Below are 14,539 nucleotides of genomic sequence, written 5' to 3'. Positions count from 1 at the left end.
AGGATAACAAAAACAGACTACACTGTCTCAATGCTGCATTCCAGAGCTTACCTAGCATTGCTGAGCATGAGAGGTATGTTCAGAAACTTGAGGTCTTGGAAAATAAACATCCACAGAGCCTTCACCCATGGTGGAGAGGTTGGGCAGACTAACAAGTCAAGGTTACAATCTCTGTCAATAAAGGATACCACAGCAGCCAGTAGAGGTATCACGGCATTCTGGACCCGTTTCCACAAGGTATGCCTGTGGTAAGAAAAGAAAAAGATAAACCTGGGGGGAAAGGGTGGGGGGAATGACATAATTACCACTCAACAGTGCCATTAAAACTTTCTGTGGACATTAGTCAACCAGTTACTACAATACAGATGAGAGATTGGAAACTCAGATTAGGATCAGCACTTTTCCACAGAGGAAAAGGGTCTTTCAAAGATAAGAGGCAGAACTAGAACTTAATTCAGTTCAGTATTCAATAAGTCACAATCAGTTATGCCACAGGAAACAATGAAAGAGAAAGAGAAACTTGGAAAGACTTGTAAGAACTGATGCAGAGTGAAGAGAGCAGAACCAGGAGAACAATTTATTCAGTAGCAACAACACAGCAAAGACAAAAGACTCTAAAAGATTTGAGAAACAGAAACTTGACAAGATTTTTATGGACTTCTGTGAAGTGAACAGAACATACCAGGAGAAAACTTTGTACAACAGTAACAACACTGTAAAGACAAGCAACTTTGAAAGCCTTACGAACTTTGTACAACTACCTATTTCTTGACAGAGAAGTAAAGGACTCAAGTGCAAAATGAGACACACATTTTTAAATGTTGACAATGTGGGAATTTATTTTGCTTGACTATGCATATTTGTTAAAGAATTTTGTTTTTCCTTTCAATTTGGGATTGATAAGAGTTGGAAAAATAAATGTTCATTAACTGAAATATGAAATAAAAAATCTTCCAAGTCACAATTAGCTGCAAAATTATGTTTTCAGAAGACCAAATTCTTTATTTGGACAAATGACTGTTTCCTGGAGCGAGTAACTTAATGACTCATTAGTTCAAGCCTCCTGTGGCTGTCTGTGCTGTTGTCTCATCCCTTGGAATTACTCTGTATTGACTTTGTAGACATTTTTTATTTACTCATCTGTTTATATGTTGTTTCGTCCCACTAAAATGTAAGCTTCTCAGGGGCAACTAACTTTAGTCTTCACATCACAAATGTCCAAACATAATGCCTGACACATAATAAATATTTAATAAGTGTTCTCTGAACTGGACGAGGAAAGGAAACTTAGGGGACTTAGTCAAATTTATTGAAAATGTTATAATGGAGAAATAGGATATATTTTTTGGATGAACCACTAGGTAACAATGATTAGACACAATTAATCTCAACATTCTGGTGGGAGAATGAAAATCCAATATATTCATCCCAAAGTTATCAAAAATACTTTGATCACTTTACAAGGACAAAACACTTTGGTCCATAAAGTGCTTTTATAATTTATTCTCTCACTTAATTCTACAACACTTTATGAGTAAGTCATTGTCATTTTACAGATAAGGAAACTAAGGCTTAAGTGAGGTTAAATGATTTGCTTCGAAGGTCACAAAGCTAGTTAAGTCACAGATCTGGGATCTGAACCTACATTTCCTAATTCCTAATCCCATTCTTAAATTCAGGTACTGGAGGAAAAAAGAACTAAGGAGCTTCCTAATCTGTTAAAAAGACTGGACTAACAAATCTCAAAGATCCTTTCCAAATCTAAATCCTGTGGCCCCAAGAATAACACAAAATAAGGGTGAACATAATTTGAGAAGAATCCAGTAGGAACATTTACTGGTGGCCTATAGCAAATCTGTACTAGTTATCAGTGGATGTGTTCGTCTGGATGCTCACTAGTTTCCTAAAATATTGCATCCAACACTCCAGATCCAGACTCCAGTCTGATTAAGCTAAGTATAGAGGGACTATAACCTTTTTTTTCTTCTAGACAGTATACCTTCCTTAGTAAAACAGAGGTTGCCAGGTCAAGATAAAGTCAAATATATACTGATTCATAATGAATTAAAACAGGAAGTAAAAATTAGATGCTATTTAACCTTTCGAGGTTGACAATATGGAAAAGAACCACATCTTCCTTACAACATGTCTTTTGGTGCTGTCAAAAAACAGAGATGGATTACTATAAGCTAAATATCTACATGTATGCTCATGAGACTGAGCATCAGCAGAAAAACAAAAAATTGTCAGAGGAAAGAAATCTTTATTTATAAATCTACTATTTATGTTTTTAATCATTTTAAATATTTTTTTCTTCTATTGATCACTGAGATGCTGACTAATGATGACAGGACTATGTTCTCCAAGAAGCAAAAGAAACCCTAGATGACTAAAAATCAGGTTTAATGGAACAGTACAGAGAGGAAGATCCATGGTTATGGGTGTGAGATTCAACTCTCACCTCACAAAAAAGGCCTAAGAAAATAACTTTACTTCTCTTCAAATTATTTTCTTGATATACAAAATGGAGATGCTGGATGCTCTAAAAGCAGGGATGGTCTAAGATACTTGACTGAAAAATGATTTTGAAAGCTTTGAGTTTCTGACCTTTGTGCCTTTACAGATGCCATATCAAGCATTCACAATTAATTAGTTGCACTAAATATGGAAGTGCTTGACATTGCCACCCTAGATGTGCCTCTCCACAGACAGAAGATTAATAATAATAATGGTAATGATAACAGTGGCTAATACACAGCTAGTAAGTAAATGAGGCTACCTGTGAATTCAGGTATCCCTGACTCCAGATCTGGCCCTCCATCCAATGTACCACCAGCTGCCTAAAAAATGCACACATTAGGGGCACAGCCAAGATGGTGGAGTGAAAGCAGTGACTTGCTTCAGCTCTCCCCCAAACCCTTCCAAATACCGGTAAAAAATGGCTCTGAACAAATTCTAAAGCAGCAGAACCCACAAAAAGACAGAGTGAAACAAATCTCCAGCCCAAGACAACCTAGATGGTTGATTGGAAAGGTATATCACGCTGGGTGGGGAGAAGGGTGCAGTGCGGTGTGGGTGTGCAGGCCGCAGCAAACCTGGAGTAGGCCTCAGAGGACTGAACTGCAGGCAGCTGTGGTGGTTTCCACATTTCTCAACCCACGAAAACCAAAGACAACTTAGAAGGACAGTGGGAAAAGTCTGTTTCTGCAGTGAGAGAAGTGTGGGGTCTCAGCCCCATTCCCTGAGAAGCTCAGCCCCCAGGGCAGCGGCTGCCTCCTGAGCTTCCGGCCCACAGACTGAGGGGGAATCGGGTGGCTGATCAGAGGGGGATTGCAGGGATTTCTATGCCAGTGCTGAGGCAGGAATCTCTTGCTTTGCCCATGCTTGGATCTGGGTCACAGTTCTGGGTGGCGGCCCTGGGGTGAGGAAGGAACACTGGCAGGGTGGAGCTTCTAGTGGTGGTGGAGAGAAAATCCTCCTCACAGTTTCAAGATAGAAAAGAGTGCTAGTGGTTAGTCACTCAAAGACCGGAGCACAGGCCAGGAAAGGAGTAAACACCTTGCCCTTTTATCATAGCACCTTGGAAGAACTGAAAATTTACAAGTCCCTAGAAGTATCTCTGAAAACAGCTGTACAAACCCCTGAAGCTTGGGACAGTACATTCTCTTACCTTAACAAAGAGTTTAAAACTCAAGTAGTTGGCTGGGATCATGAGCAAACCTTGCAAAAAGAGTCAGACTATATTATCTTACTTTGGTGATAAAGAAGATCAAAATACAACTAGAAAAAGACAACAAAGATCAAAGCTCCTACATCCAAAGCCTCCAAGAAAAATATGAATCAGTCTCAGGCCTTGGAAGAGCTCAAAACTGGGAAGAGAAATGAGAGTGATGCAAGAAAATCATGAAAAACAAGTCAACAGCTTCCTAAAGGAGATCCAAAAAAACACTGAAGAAAATGACACCTTAAAAAATAGCCTAACCCAAATGGCAAAAGAGGCCCAAAAAGAGGAGAAGAATGCCCTAAACAGAAAAATGGCCAAATGGAAAAGGAAGTTCAAAAGATTACTGAAGAAAATACTTCCTTAAAAATTAGAATAGAGCAATTGGAAACCAGTGACTTTATGAGAAATCAAGACACTGTAAAACAAATCCAAAAGAATGAAAAATTAGAAAACAATGTGAAATATCTCATTGGAAAACCAACTGACCTGGAAAATAGATCCAGGAGAGAGAATTTTAAAATTATTAGACTATCTGAAAGCCATGATCAAAAAAAAAGCCTAAACATCATCTTTCAAGAAATTATCAAGGAAAACTGCCCTGATATTTAGAACCAGAGGGCAAAATAGAAATTGAAAGAATCCACAGATCTCCTCCTGAAAGAGATCCCCAAAGGAAAACTCCTAGGAATATTGTAGCCAAATTCCAGAGTTCCCAGGTCAAGGAGAAAATACAAGCCAGAAGAAACAATTCAAGTATGTGGAAACACAATCAGGATAACACAAGATTTAGCAGCTTCTACATTAAAGGACACAGGGCATGGAATATAATATTCCGGAGGGCAAAGGAGATAGGATTACAACCAAGAATCACCTACCCAGCAAAACTGAGTATAATCCTTCAGGGGAAAAAATGGTCATTCAGTGAAATAGAGGACTTTCAAGCATTCTGATGAAAAGACCAGAGCTGAATAGAAAATTTGACTTTCAAATACAGGACTCAGTGGAACATGAAGAGGTAAACAGGAAAGAGAAATCATAAGAGACTTATTAAGATTGAACTGTTTACATTCCTGCATGGAAAGATGATATTTATAACTCATGAGACCTTTGTCAGTATCAGGGTAGTTGGAGGAAAAAATTATATGTATGTATATGTAGATAGATAGATAGAGGGCACAGGGTGAGTTGAAGATTAAGGGGTCATATCTGGAGAATAAAATTAAGGGATGAGAGAGGATGATACTCGGAGAAGAAGAAAGGGAGAGGTAGAATGGGGTAAATTATCTCACAAAAAACAGACAAGAAAAGGCTCTTACAGTGGAGGGGAAACGAGAGAAGGTGAGAGGGAATGAGGAATCTTATTCTCATAGGATTTGGCTTAAGGAGGGAATAACATACACATTCAATTGGGTATGGAAATCTGTCTTAACCTACAGGAAAACTGGGGGGAAAGGGGACAAGAGAGCAGGGGGATGATAGAGAGGAGGGCAGACTGGGAAAGGGGTAATCAGAAGCAAATACTTCTGAGGAGGGACAGGGTCAAAAGAAAGAACAGAATAAATGGGGGGGGCAGGATAGGATTAAGGGAAATAGAGTTAGTTTTTCACAACATGTCTACTACGGAAGTGTTTTGCATAACTGCACATGTACCTATATTAAGTTGCTTGCCTTTTCAATGAGAGTGGGTGGGGAGGGAAGAAGGGAGAAAATTTGGAACCTAAAGTTTTAAAAACAATGTTTAAAAAAATGTTTTCACATGCACTGGGAAACAAGAAATATAGGAAATGGGGTACAGAAATCTATCCTGCCCTACAGGAAAACAAAAGCGGAAGGGTATAAGAGAAGAGGGAGAGACAGAAGGGAGGGCAGACTAGGGGAAGGGGTATTCAGAATGCATTCCATCTTGGGGTGGGGGGAGGGGCATGATGGGGTAAAAATTTGGAATTCAAAATTTTGTGGAAGTAAATGTTGAAAACTAAAAATAAATAAATTCATATTAAAAAAAAGAGTCTGCCCAATATGATGGATGTTCTAATAAACCTTGTCTTTGGCTGAAAAAAAAATACACAGGTTGTGTGGTTTAGTGGAAAAAACACTAAAGGTGGCACTGTATCCAATCCCAACTTTGCTACTTCCTGCTTGCGTGCATTTAAGTATATTGTTTCACCTCCTTGGGCCTCAGATCCTCATGTAAGGATAAGCTTGATGGGAACTGATGGCCTTCAAGGTTTTCTAGCTCTGTATCCTTTGGTTTGTTACATTTTCTGGCAAAGCCCCTTTAAAGCATCTATACCTGAAGGTTCCTGCCTCCTGGAGGGCATTCTGATTGGAAGCTTCTCTTACTACCCATTGCTTCACATTGTAGAAATAGTTTTCTTCTTGTTTCTTCAAAAGAGAGTACAGACGAGCCTTGAAAACCTGTAAAAAAGAGGCTGCAAATAGAAAAGAATCATAATCTAAAAATTCTGAGACTATAAGATTTAGTTTTTAAAAAGTCTTTCAAATGGGCTTGTTTAGATAATCTCTACTCAACTCCATCAGTAAGCAAAGTGCTTAATAAAGATGCTGCGCTGGGCTGTCAAAGCTCCCATACCAAATTTATTGTTCAGTCAACAAGTAGCTTGAGAGCCTAGAACTTGGTTTAGTCAAACCACAGAGAATTTCTGCTAGTTTCCCTGTTGCATTTACTGAGGTTTTCCACTCCTTAAAAGACTAAGAGTAGAAAACCACAAGAATTACACAGAGTGGTAGCACAATAGATAGAATACTGATGTGGATTCAGGAAGATGTGAGTTTAAATCCACCCCTGGCCATGTCATTTAACCTCCGTTTGCCTCAGTTTCCTCATCTGTAAAATGAGAATGATAATAGCACCTATTTCCCAGGGTTGTGGTGAGACTCAAATGAGATAATATTTGCAAAGCATTTTGCAAACTATCAAGTGTTTTACACACACACACACACACACACACACACACACACACACACTTTAGAGGCAGTTAGATGGCAAAGTAGATAGAGTGCTATGTCTGTAGTCAGGAAAATCTGGTGGTCCCTGACACTTCTAGCTATGTAACCCTGGGCAAGTCATCTAATTAGTCTTCCTCAGTTTCCTCAACTGTAAAATGCAGATAACAAAAGAACCTACCTCCCTGAGTTGTTGTAAGGAGTAAATACAGTAGTATTTTTAAAGCACTTACATACTTACATACTCTTGCTACATAGCAGGCATTTAATAATTTTTTAAGTGCTGTCAAATTAAAGCCTACAAACCTATTTGAGTAAAAGATAAAAACAGGGTGGAAGTGCCTCACATACCTTTCATATCATCATCTTCAGTTAAGAGGCTGAGAAGAATTTCTACTCTCTTTGTAGCACGTTTAAAAGCATCATTCTGGTCTTTTAACATTCCCACAGAACTCTGTACACAGCTTCTGAGAAGGCTGGTGGTATCTAGGACCTGGGTATGCTCCTATACTCATGGAAACAAAACAAGTCATATGTCACTCCCATGGAAAGGATAGCTACCTTCCTACCTTTCCAGTCCTCTTGTACCCTTCCATACAATCTATGATCCAGCTACATTAGCATACTCACTCTTCCTCCAACACAATACTCCATCTCTTATCTCCTATGCCTGGGTTGCTCTCCCTTCTCACCTCTGCCTCTTAGATACTCTGGCTTCCTTCAAGGCTCAAGTCAAATCCCACCTTCAGTAGAAGGACTTTCATATTCTGTATAGGTGCTAGCAGACTCTCTATATTAATTCCATATACTCTATATTTTGTATGTTCCTCATTATTCATTTACATCAGTGGTGCTCAAATTTTTTTGGTCTCAGGACCCCTTTACACTCTTAAAATTACTGAGGACCCCAAAAAGGTTTTGTTTATGTTATTCCTACTGACATATATCAGAAATTAAAACATTTTAGTATTACTATGAGAACAGTTTCTACCCTGAGTGCTTTGAGAATCACTTATACATTTTCTCTCCTCTTTTAAATTAATTTATTTATTTTTAGTTTTCAATATTCACTTCCACAAGATTTTGACATTTTCTCTTCCATTAGAATGTAAACTCTTAGAGAGCAAGGACTTTCTGCCTTTACTTAATCCCTAGTGCTTAATAAATATTTATTGACTGAAAGAGTGATCTGCATTTTAGAATCCTAGGGTTTTTAAATGCCATTCTTAACATATAAAGATGTTATTGACCATTGGGTAGGGAACATACCTCAAGATATTATTATAGTGATGGTGAGTTTATTTGTGCTGGATGCAACCATACTATCTGCAGTTTCCCTTATCACTGTCATACACACAAGGGAACAGAACCCAAAACTTTGAGCCCATTTGTACCATACTTTAAATAAACTGTAAGGAAAAGCCACAGCAAAGGGAAAAGTGTATATTATTATGCTAACACCTCCAATTCAGAGGGAAAATATAAGTGCCGATCAGATGCAGCTTAAAGTGTTCATCAACAGAGCAAAAGTGGACAAGAGACCCTGAGCTCACTTTAGTTTTTTCCATTTCTGAGCTTTCGTTTTCCACCTCCATTTCACCAGAAGATATTGTATCAGCCTCCATTTCAACGTCCTCTTCATTGTTTGCTTCTGACTCAGGCTCCACCTCCATTGCCATGGGCTGCATAACTACAGCGAGAGGAGGAAATAATTCAGTGCTCTAACAGTAGAAGTAGGAGAAGCAGTACTTTTCTCTGAAGGCAAAGGACCTCAAGTCCTAGTTTCCTGTTTACTTTGAGGAATCTGACTTCAATGGGGGTCTTCAAATTGTGTTGGCTCTGTCAATGCCAAAACAGGTCAGCTAGACACTCATCATTCAATCTAATACACTAGTGACACCACTTGTGACTCACAAACTGATAGCAATTATCCAGAATATGCTAAAACTTTTTTCATGTTATAGCCCAAATTAGCCAACAACCCCATTGTGTCAATCCTTTATATGTGAATATTAATTCTTTAAGCATGCTCTGCTATGTTTTCCAAAGCAAAGCAGATATGAATCAAGCAAAATGGGTCTTGGCATATTCTCTCTAATGCAATCCTCCCAGTAATCAATGTCAGGAGCATTCTATCTAGCACCAATATTTCCCCAGGTCTGAACTATCATCCCCACATCCCTCCTTTTGTACATTCATACATCCTCAAACTTCTTCTTCAGACCTTCGCATATGCGACTTACACTCACATATGTCCTCTGGCTTGAACAGTTGGCTGATTGAGACATTTTGTAAAATGGTCATATCAGAAACCATAATGGTAGGTCTTCGTAGGTCATCAATATGCACAGAGTGCCAAAGGCCTAGGAAGGAAAATATAACCAGACAGTATCACTGTACATCCCTTTCTTAATCTCTATTCTCACTCAGGTACCTAAAAATCAACAGCAAATGAGAATAGTTTAACTGCTTGATGTTCAATCTGTAATTCTACCGGTATTATTCTACTATGGGAGCAAGGTAGTGTGGAGGAGTAGCCAGAAAGCTGACCTCAAAGTCAAGAGAACCTAGGTTCAAGTCCTAACTGATACTTGCTATCTATGTGACTCTGAGCAAGTTCCTTAATTTCTTAGTACCACAGAAGCAGCTCTTTAAAACAGAAGTTTTTAAAGTACATGAACTCATGGGTTTAAAAAATATTTTGATAACTGTATTTAAATATAATTGTTTCCTTTGTAATCCTATGTATTTTATTCAATGCATTTAGAAACATTATTCTGAGAAGGAGTCTACAATCTTCACCAGACTGCCCAAGATGTCCACAACACAAAAATGATTACATCCTACTCTAAGAGCGTAGGCTGACTTAGGTAAACTCTAAGTTGTAGAACAATTTTATTGGTCGTGAAGGTTTTCCTCATCTACAGGTACCGGAAGTTCCACACCAATGGAACTACTGGAATCTGAAACCACCTCCCACTATCTCCCCAAAGGGCATTACTTAAGTTTCAAATCCAAAGATCTCTATAATTACTGACAGAGCCACATTACTTGTTTTGGATGTATAGTAAAAATCCCAATTTTATATAGTGAAAACTAATTAATACTAAAATTAATGTCACTAGTTCAACTATTCTGGAAAGCAATTTGGAACTATGCCCAAAAAGCTTTTTGTGCATACCCTTTAACACAGCAATACCACTACTGGTCTATATCTCAGAGATTAAAGAAAAAGGAAAAGGACCCATATGTACAAAAATATTTCTAGCAGCTCTTTTTGTGTTGGCAAAAAATTGGAAGATAAAGGGATACTCATCAATTGAGAAATGGCTGAACAAGTTATGATATATGAATGTGACTGAATGGTTGGTTTCAGAAAAATCTCGGAAGACTTTTATAAATCGATGCAAAGTAAAGTGAGCCGAACCAAGAGAACAATTAACCTTTTTAAAAGTGTTCTCCCTTAAAAAAAAACCTTTTATTTTAAACATTCATTTTTTAAATTTTTGAGTTCCAAATTCTCTTCCTCCCTCCAACTCCTCCGCCACCAATTGAGAAGGCAAAAAATATACCCAGTATACATGTGAAGTCAGACAAAACATACTTCTCTTAGCCATTTGCAAAAAAGAAAAAAGGCAAGAAAAGGAAAGTGAAAAACATTATGCGTCAAAATGCATACAGAGTTCTTTCTCTGGAAACAGCATTTTTTATCATGAGTCCTTTGGAATTGTCTTGGATTATTATATGAATCAGAGCAGCTAAGTCTTTCACAGTTGATCATTGTTACAATATTGCTATTATTACATACAACGTTTCAGGAGAACAATTTACACAGTAACAGCAATATTTTTGTAAAAATAATCAACTATGAAAGACTTAGAAACTTTGATCAATACAATGACCCACCATAGTTGCAAAGAACTCAAGATGAAAAATGATATTCACTTTGTTCTAAGATTAGGACTGCTGGTCTTGAGGCCATCATGACAGTCTCCCCTTAAGTGAGACTATAAGCTTATTGAACATATTCATGGAAAAATAGTGACAACATTTTTCTTAGGCTAGTTACTTCTACATCTTCCAAATGATATTTTGTCTACCACCAGCTTGCTCTTCTTTCTGATATGCAAAACCCCAAAATAACATTTTGTCTAACACCAGCTTGCTTTTTCTAGTAACACCCCCCCAAAAAATAATATTTTGGCCCGATCTCTGACATTCAAATTGGCCAGCTTCAGGGAGCCATCCAAAATAATAAGAATCTTACTCTCAGAAGTGCACTCTGGAGCACACCCTCTCCTCCAACAGTAACATACCTTCCTGCTGGAGCACTCTTTTCATCCTGAATGGACCCATGTCTCTGTGCTCTCCAATGCAGCACTGCCCTTCAGTGAATTATACTCTTATGTTTGTGCATCTGCCTGAGTTATATGTCAGGTTTCCCCCTCCTTCCTCCTCTCCCCCTCTTCCTCACTGACTATAGTAAACCTTTGTGTTGAATTGACCCTCATTATTTTACATGTTATTCTTAACATCTGAACTCATTAAGGGGTTTTTTCCCCTCACATCTCTAGCTGGCCCTCAGGTCTTCCCTTAGACATAAACTGGGTACTCTGACAAGGACTTAACCTGACAGCTATATCTATCCTGGGAGAGTAGGGGGATTGTAAGCCCAGTTGTAGAAAACAGAGGTCTATAGGGGACTCCCTATGTCCTCCAAGAAGAAAATCCCTTATGCTAAAGGACTGCCACAAAACACACCTCTAGATGAGAACTGATAGATTCAGAGTGTAGAGTAATTAGTGTTTTTTCTCGTTTTTTTTCCCTCTCCCTCAAATATGGCTGAGGAAATTTGTTTTTCATGACTTCATACTGGTAATGGGATTTGTATTTCCTGCTTTCTCAATGGGAGGGAGGGAGTGGGAACTGGAAGAAAAGAATCTAGAACTGAAAATAAAGTAAAATTGAAAAATAATTTTTTAAATTTAAAAATAAAGTAAACATCAATGAGATATCATAGCATAATGGATAGTGAACCAGCTACATAATTAGAAGAACCAGGGTTTACGTTCTTTCTTGCACAAATACTAATGAAGACAAACTAGATCTCAGGATACTGAAAGAACTGGCAGTGATCTTTGCTGTTTTTTTAACTTTTTTTTTTTTACTGTATCAGAAATTCAGATATATTGTTGTTCCTATCTAGTTAAAATGCTTCCAAAGTTAATTATTAGACTAAAACAGCAGTGTTTTGTCAGCCAATGACCAGCATTTCTGATTTGGAACAGCCGAGCTGCACATTTCTTGGACGTGGACCTGCTAAGACTGAGTGTCAGTGATTGGTCTTAAGTGACTATTGGAAAGGCTACAAAGCACATGCCATTTCTAACTGAGCTTCCCATATTAAGTGGCAGATAATTATAAAGTTCTTTTTGATTGGAGGCTCCAGTACTCTCTTCCAACTAATGGCAAATATCCTTAACATTTGAGGGAAATTTTTGCTATAGTGTTTCACATAAGCAGATTTGTTATTGACCTATACTTTATCAAACACAGTCTATTACATATTAAGTGCTTAATAAATATTTTATCATTCATTCATTCATAATTATAGCAGTATTTTCTTAAAGCTTTTACATTTTTCCATATAGAGCAGGAATTCATATAACTGCTATACCTAACACTGTTCCCCAATATCATCTTTTCTCTAAGTTTTGCTTTACCATAAGATTTTAAGTGTTCTCAGTATAAAACGGCTGTTTTGCCAACCACGTAAACTGAGCTAATGTAGATCAAAAATGCTCCAATTTCCACTGCTTGCTTTGGTAAAATCTCTGAAATATTCACATTAAGCTGAGAAGCAGCACTAGTTGATTTTACACACTATCTGGTCTCTTCTGCACTGTTATACTACTGGGCTGACAATTCTGAATAATGTGATGACCTACATGCCTAGCTAACAGACTGGCTTGCTTAAATCTGGGAGAAAACAATACTGTGTCTATAACCAACTACGTGCTACTTATTTTACTCAAATACTTTGTACACAGCTCTGCCAAGAAGCCCAGTGGCACTGGTAAAGCACGCCTATGAGGGATGTTAATATCCTTCCATTTTATTCCCACCAGCATTTTAGGCAAAATTCTTGAGTTATTTCAGAAACAAATCTAGAAATTGTGCCAGTCCTCAGCATAACACATGGCTTGATGTTTCTCTGTTCCTGCCAGTGAAGAATATATCAGTGATTTTCAAAATATCATAGAGGAGACTGTGATAGCATTTCAGGACTGGAGTGGGGCAAATGTCCTAACTTACCGAGAGAGAGAGAGAGAGAGAGAGGAGTCTATAATCAGACAGTGAATTTGATTTTGATTTCTGGAAAAATTTTTAACATATTATTAAAGTGACAGTTAGTAAGCAATTAGAAAAAGAAATAGTGATCACTAAAGAGCTAGCACATCTTTATAACAGGCCATGTCACTCTGATAAATCAGTCCTTTGAAAAAGCATTTGACAAAGACTCTCAGCCAGTTCTTGCAAACAAGATGGAGAAATATGGTGTGACAATAGAGATAGGTGGATTTGGAATTTGTTGAATGGCCAGACCTAAAAAGCAGTCATTAATGGTTCCATATCAGCTTTGAAAATGGTCTTCAACGCTCTCTCTCTCTCTCTCCCCCCCGTCTGTATACGTGCACGTACATGTATATGTATGTGTATACATATATATACATATATATATATATATATAGATATATATATCTATATATATATCTATATATATATATATATAAAGAAGTTCATCTGAAAAAGATATGGGGCTGGTTAGCCATGAAAAAAGTAGACTTCAGAGACACATGATAGTTGTCTGATAATTTTAAGGCCTGTCACATGGAAAAGGGACTAGACTTATTTTGCTCAGTCTTAGAAGGCAGAACCAGGAGCAGGAAGAAGCTGCAGAGAAAGAGTTCAAAGTTTAAAAAAAAGAAATACTTCCTAACATGAGAGTTGATCAAAGTGGAATAGTCCATTGTAAGATATAGCAAGTTCTCTCACTAGATTTCTTCAAGCAGAGGCTGGATGAAGATTTGATTTGTACACTAAAGAGGTGCTTTGTTTTGTTTTTATCAAAAATGGATTGGGTTAAATGGCATCTGAAGTCCTTTCCAATTCCGGAATTGTTTTTTCCTAATATCCCTGCTAGGGACTGAGCAACTAGGTGACACAATGGATTAGAGTGCAGGGTCTGGAGTCAGGAAGATTCCTCTTCCTGCATTCAAATCTGGACTCAGACAGCTATAAGCTATGTGACCCTAGCAAAGTCATTTGAGCCTTTTTGCCTCAGTTTCCTTATCTACAAAATTAGCTGGAGAAGGAAATAGCAAACCACTCTAGTATCTTTGCCAAGAAAATCCCAAAGGGGTCACAAAGAGTTGGACATGACTGAAAAGTTACTAAACAACAATATTCATGCAGCACTGACACTGCTGACCGCTCTGTTTCTGGATGCTCTGTCCTCTGGTTTTCATGACATTGCTCTTGTTCTCCTACTACTTAAAAATTCCTCCTTCTTCATCTCCCTTGCTAAATCATCCTCCATAACCCACCCCCTAACTATGGATGTACCCCAAGGCTCTGGCCTGGATCTTCTCTTGCTCTACTCTCTCTCTTGGTTATCTAATCACATAAGTTCAATTATCACCTCTAAGAAGATGATTCACAGATCTATAGACCTAACCTTTCCCTTGAGCTCCAGGTAAGCATCATTAATTGACTATTCTGCAGAGGTGGGGAATTTGTGGCCACATGTGGCCTTTAAGCCACAAGTTCCTCACCCCTGGCCTGCTG

General features: G+C 38.0%; 1 protein-coding gene across 1 annotated transcript in view; it reads right to left on the bottom strand.

Annotated features, from left to right (window-relative positions):
• Positions 1 to 14,539, bottom strand: part of RNF213 (ring finger protein 213) — a 170,689-nt gene that overhangs the window by 43,607 nt on the left and 112,543 nt on the right. Inside the window, 5 exon segments of the mRNA XM_078155847.1 lie at positions 52 to 243; positions 6,018 to 6,156; positions 7,043 to 7,196; positions 8,245 to 8,381; positions 8,935 to 9,054. Of these exon segments, the coding sequence (XP_078011973.1) occupies positions 52 to 243; positions 6,018 to 6,156; positions 7,043 to 7,196; positions 8,245 to 8,381; positions 8,935 to 9,054 (742 nt within the window).

The sequence above is a fragment of the Phascolarctos cinereus genome, unplaced genomic scaffold (assembly GCF_003287225.1).
Source record: "Phascolarctos cinereus isolate Bilbo 61053 unplaced genomic scaffold, phaCin_HiC Scaffold_5;HRSCAF=322, whole genome shotgun sequence".
NCBI lineage: Eukaryota > Metazoa > Chordata > Mammalia > Diprotodontia > Phascolarctidae > Phascolarctos > Phascolarctos cinereus.
This window is presented reverse-complemented; position numbering and strand designations above follow the sequence as displayed.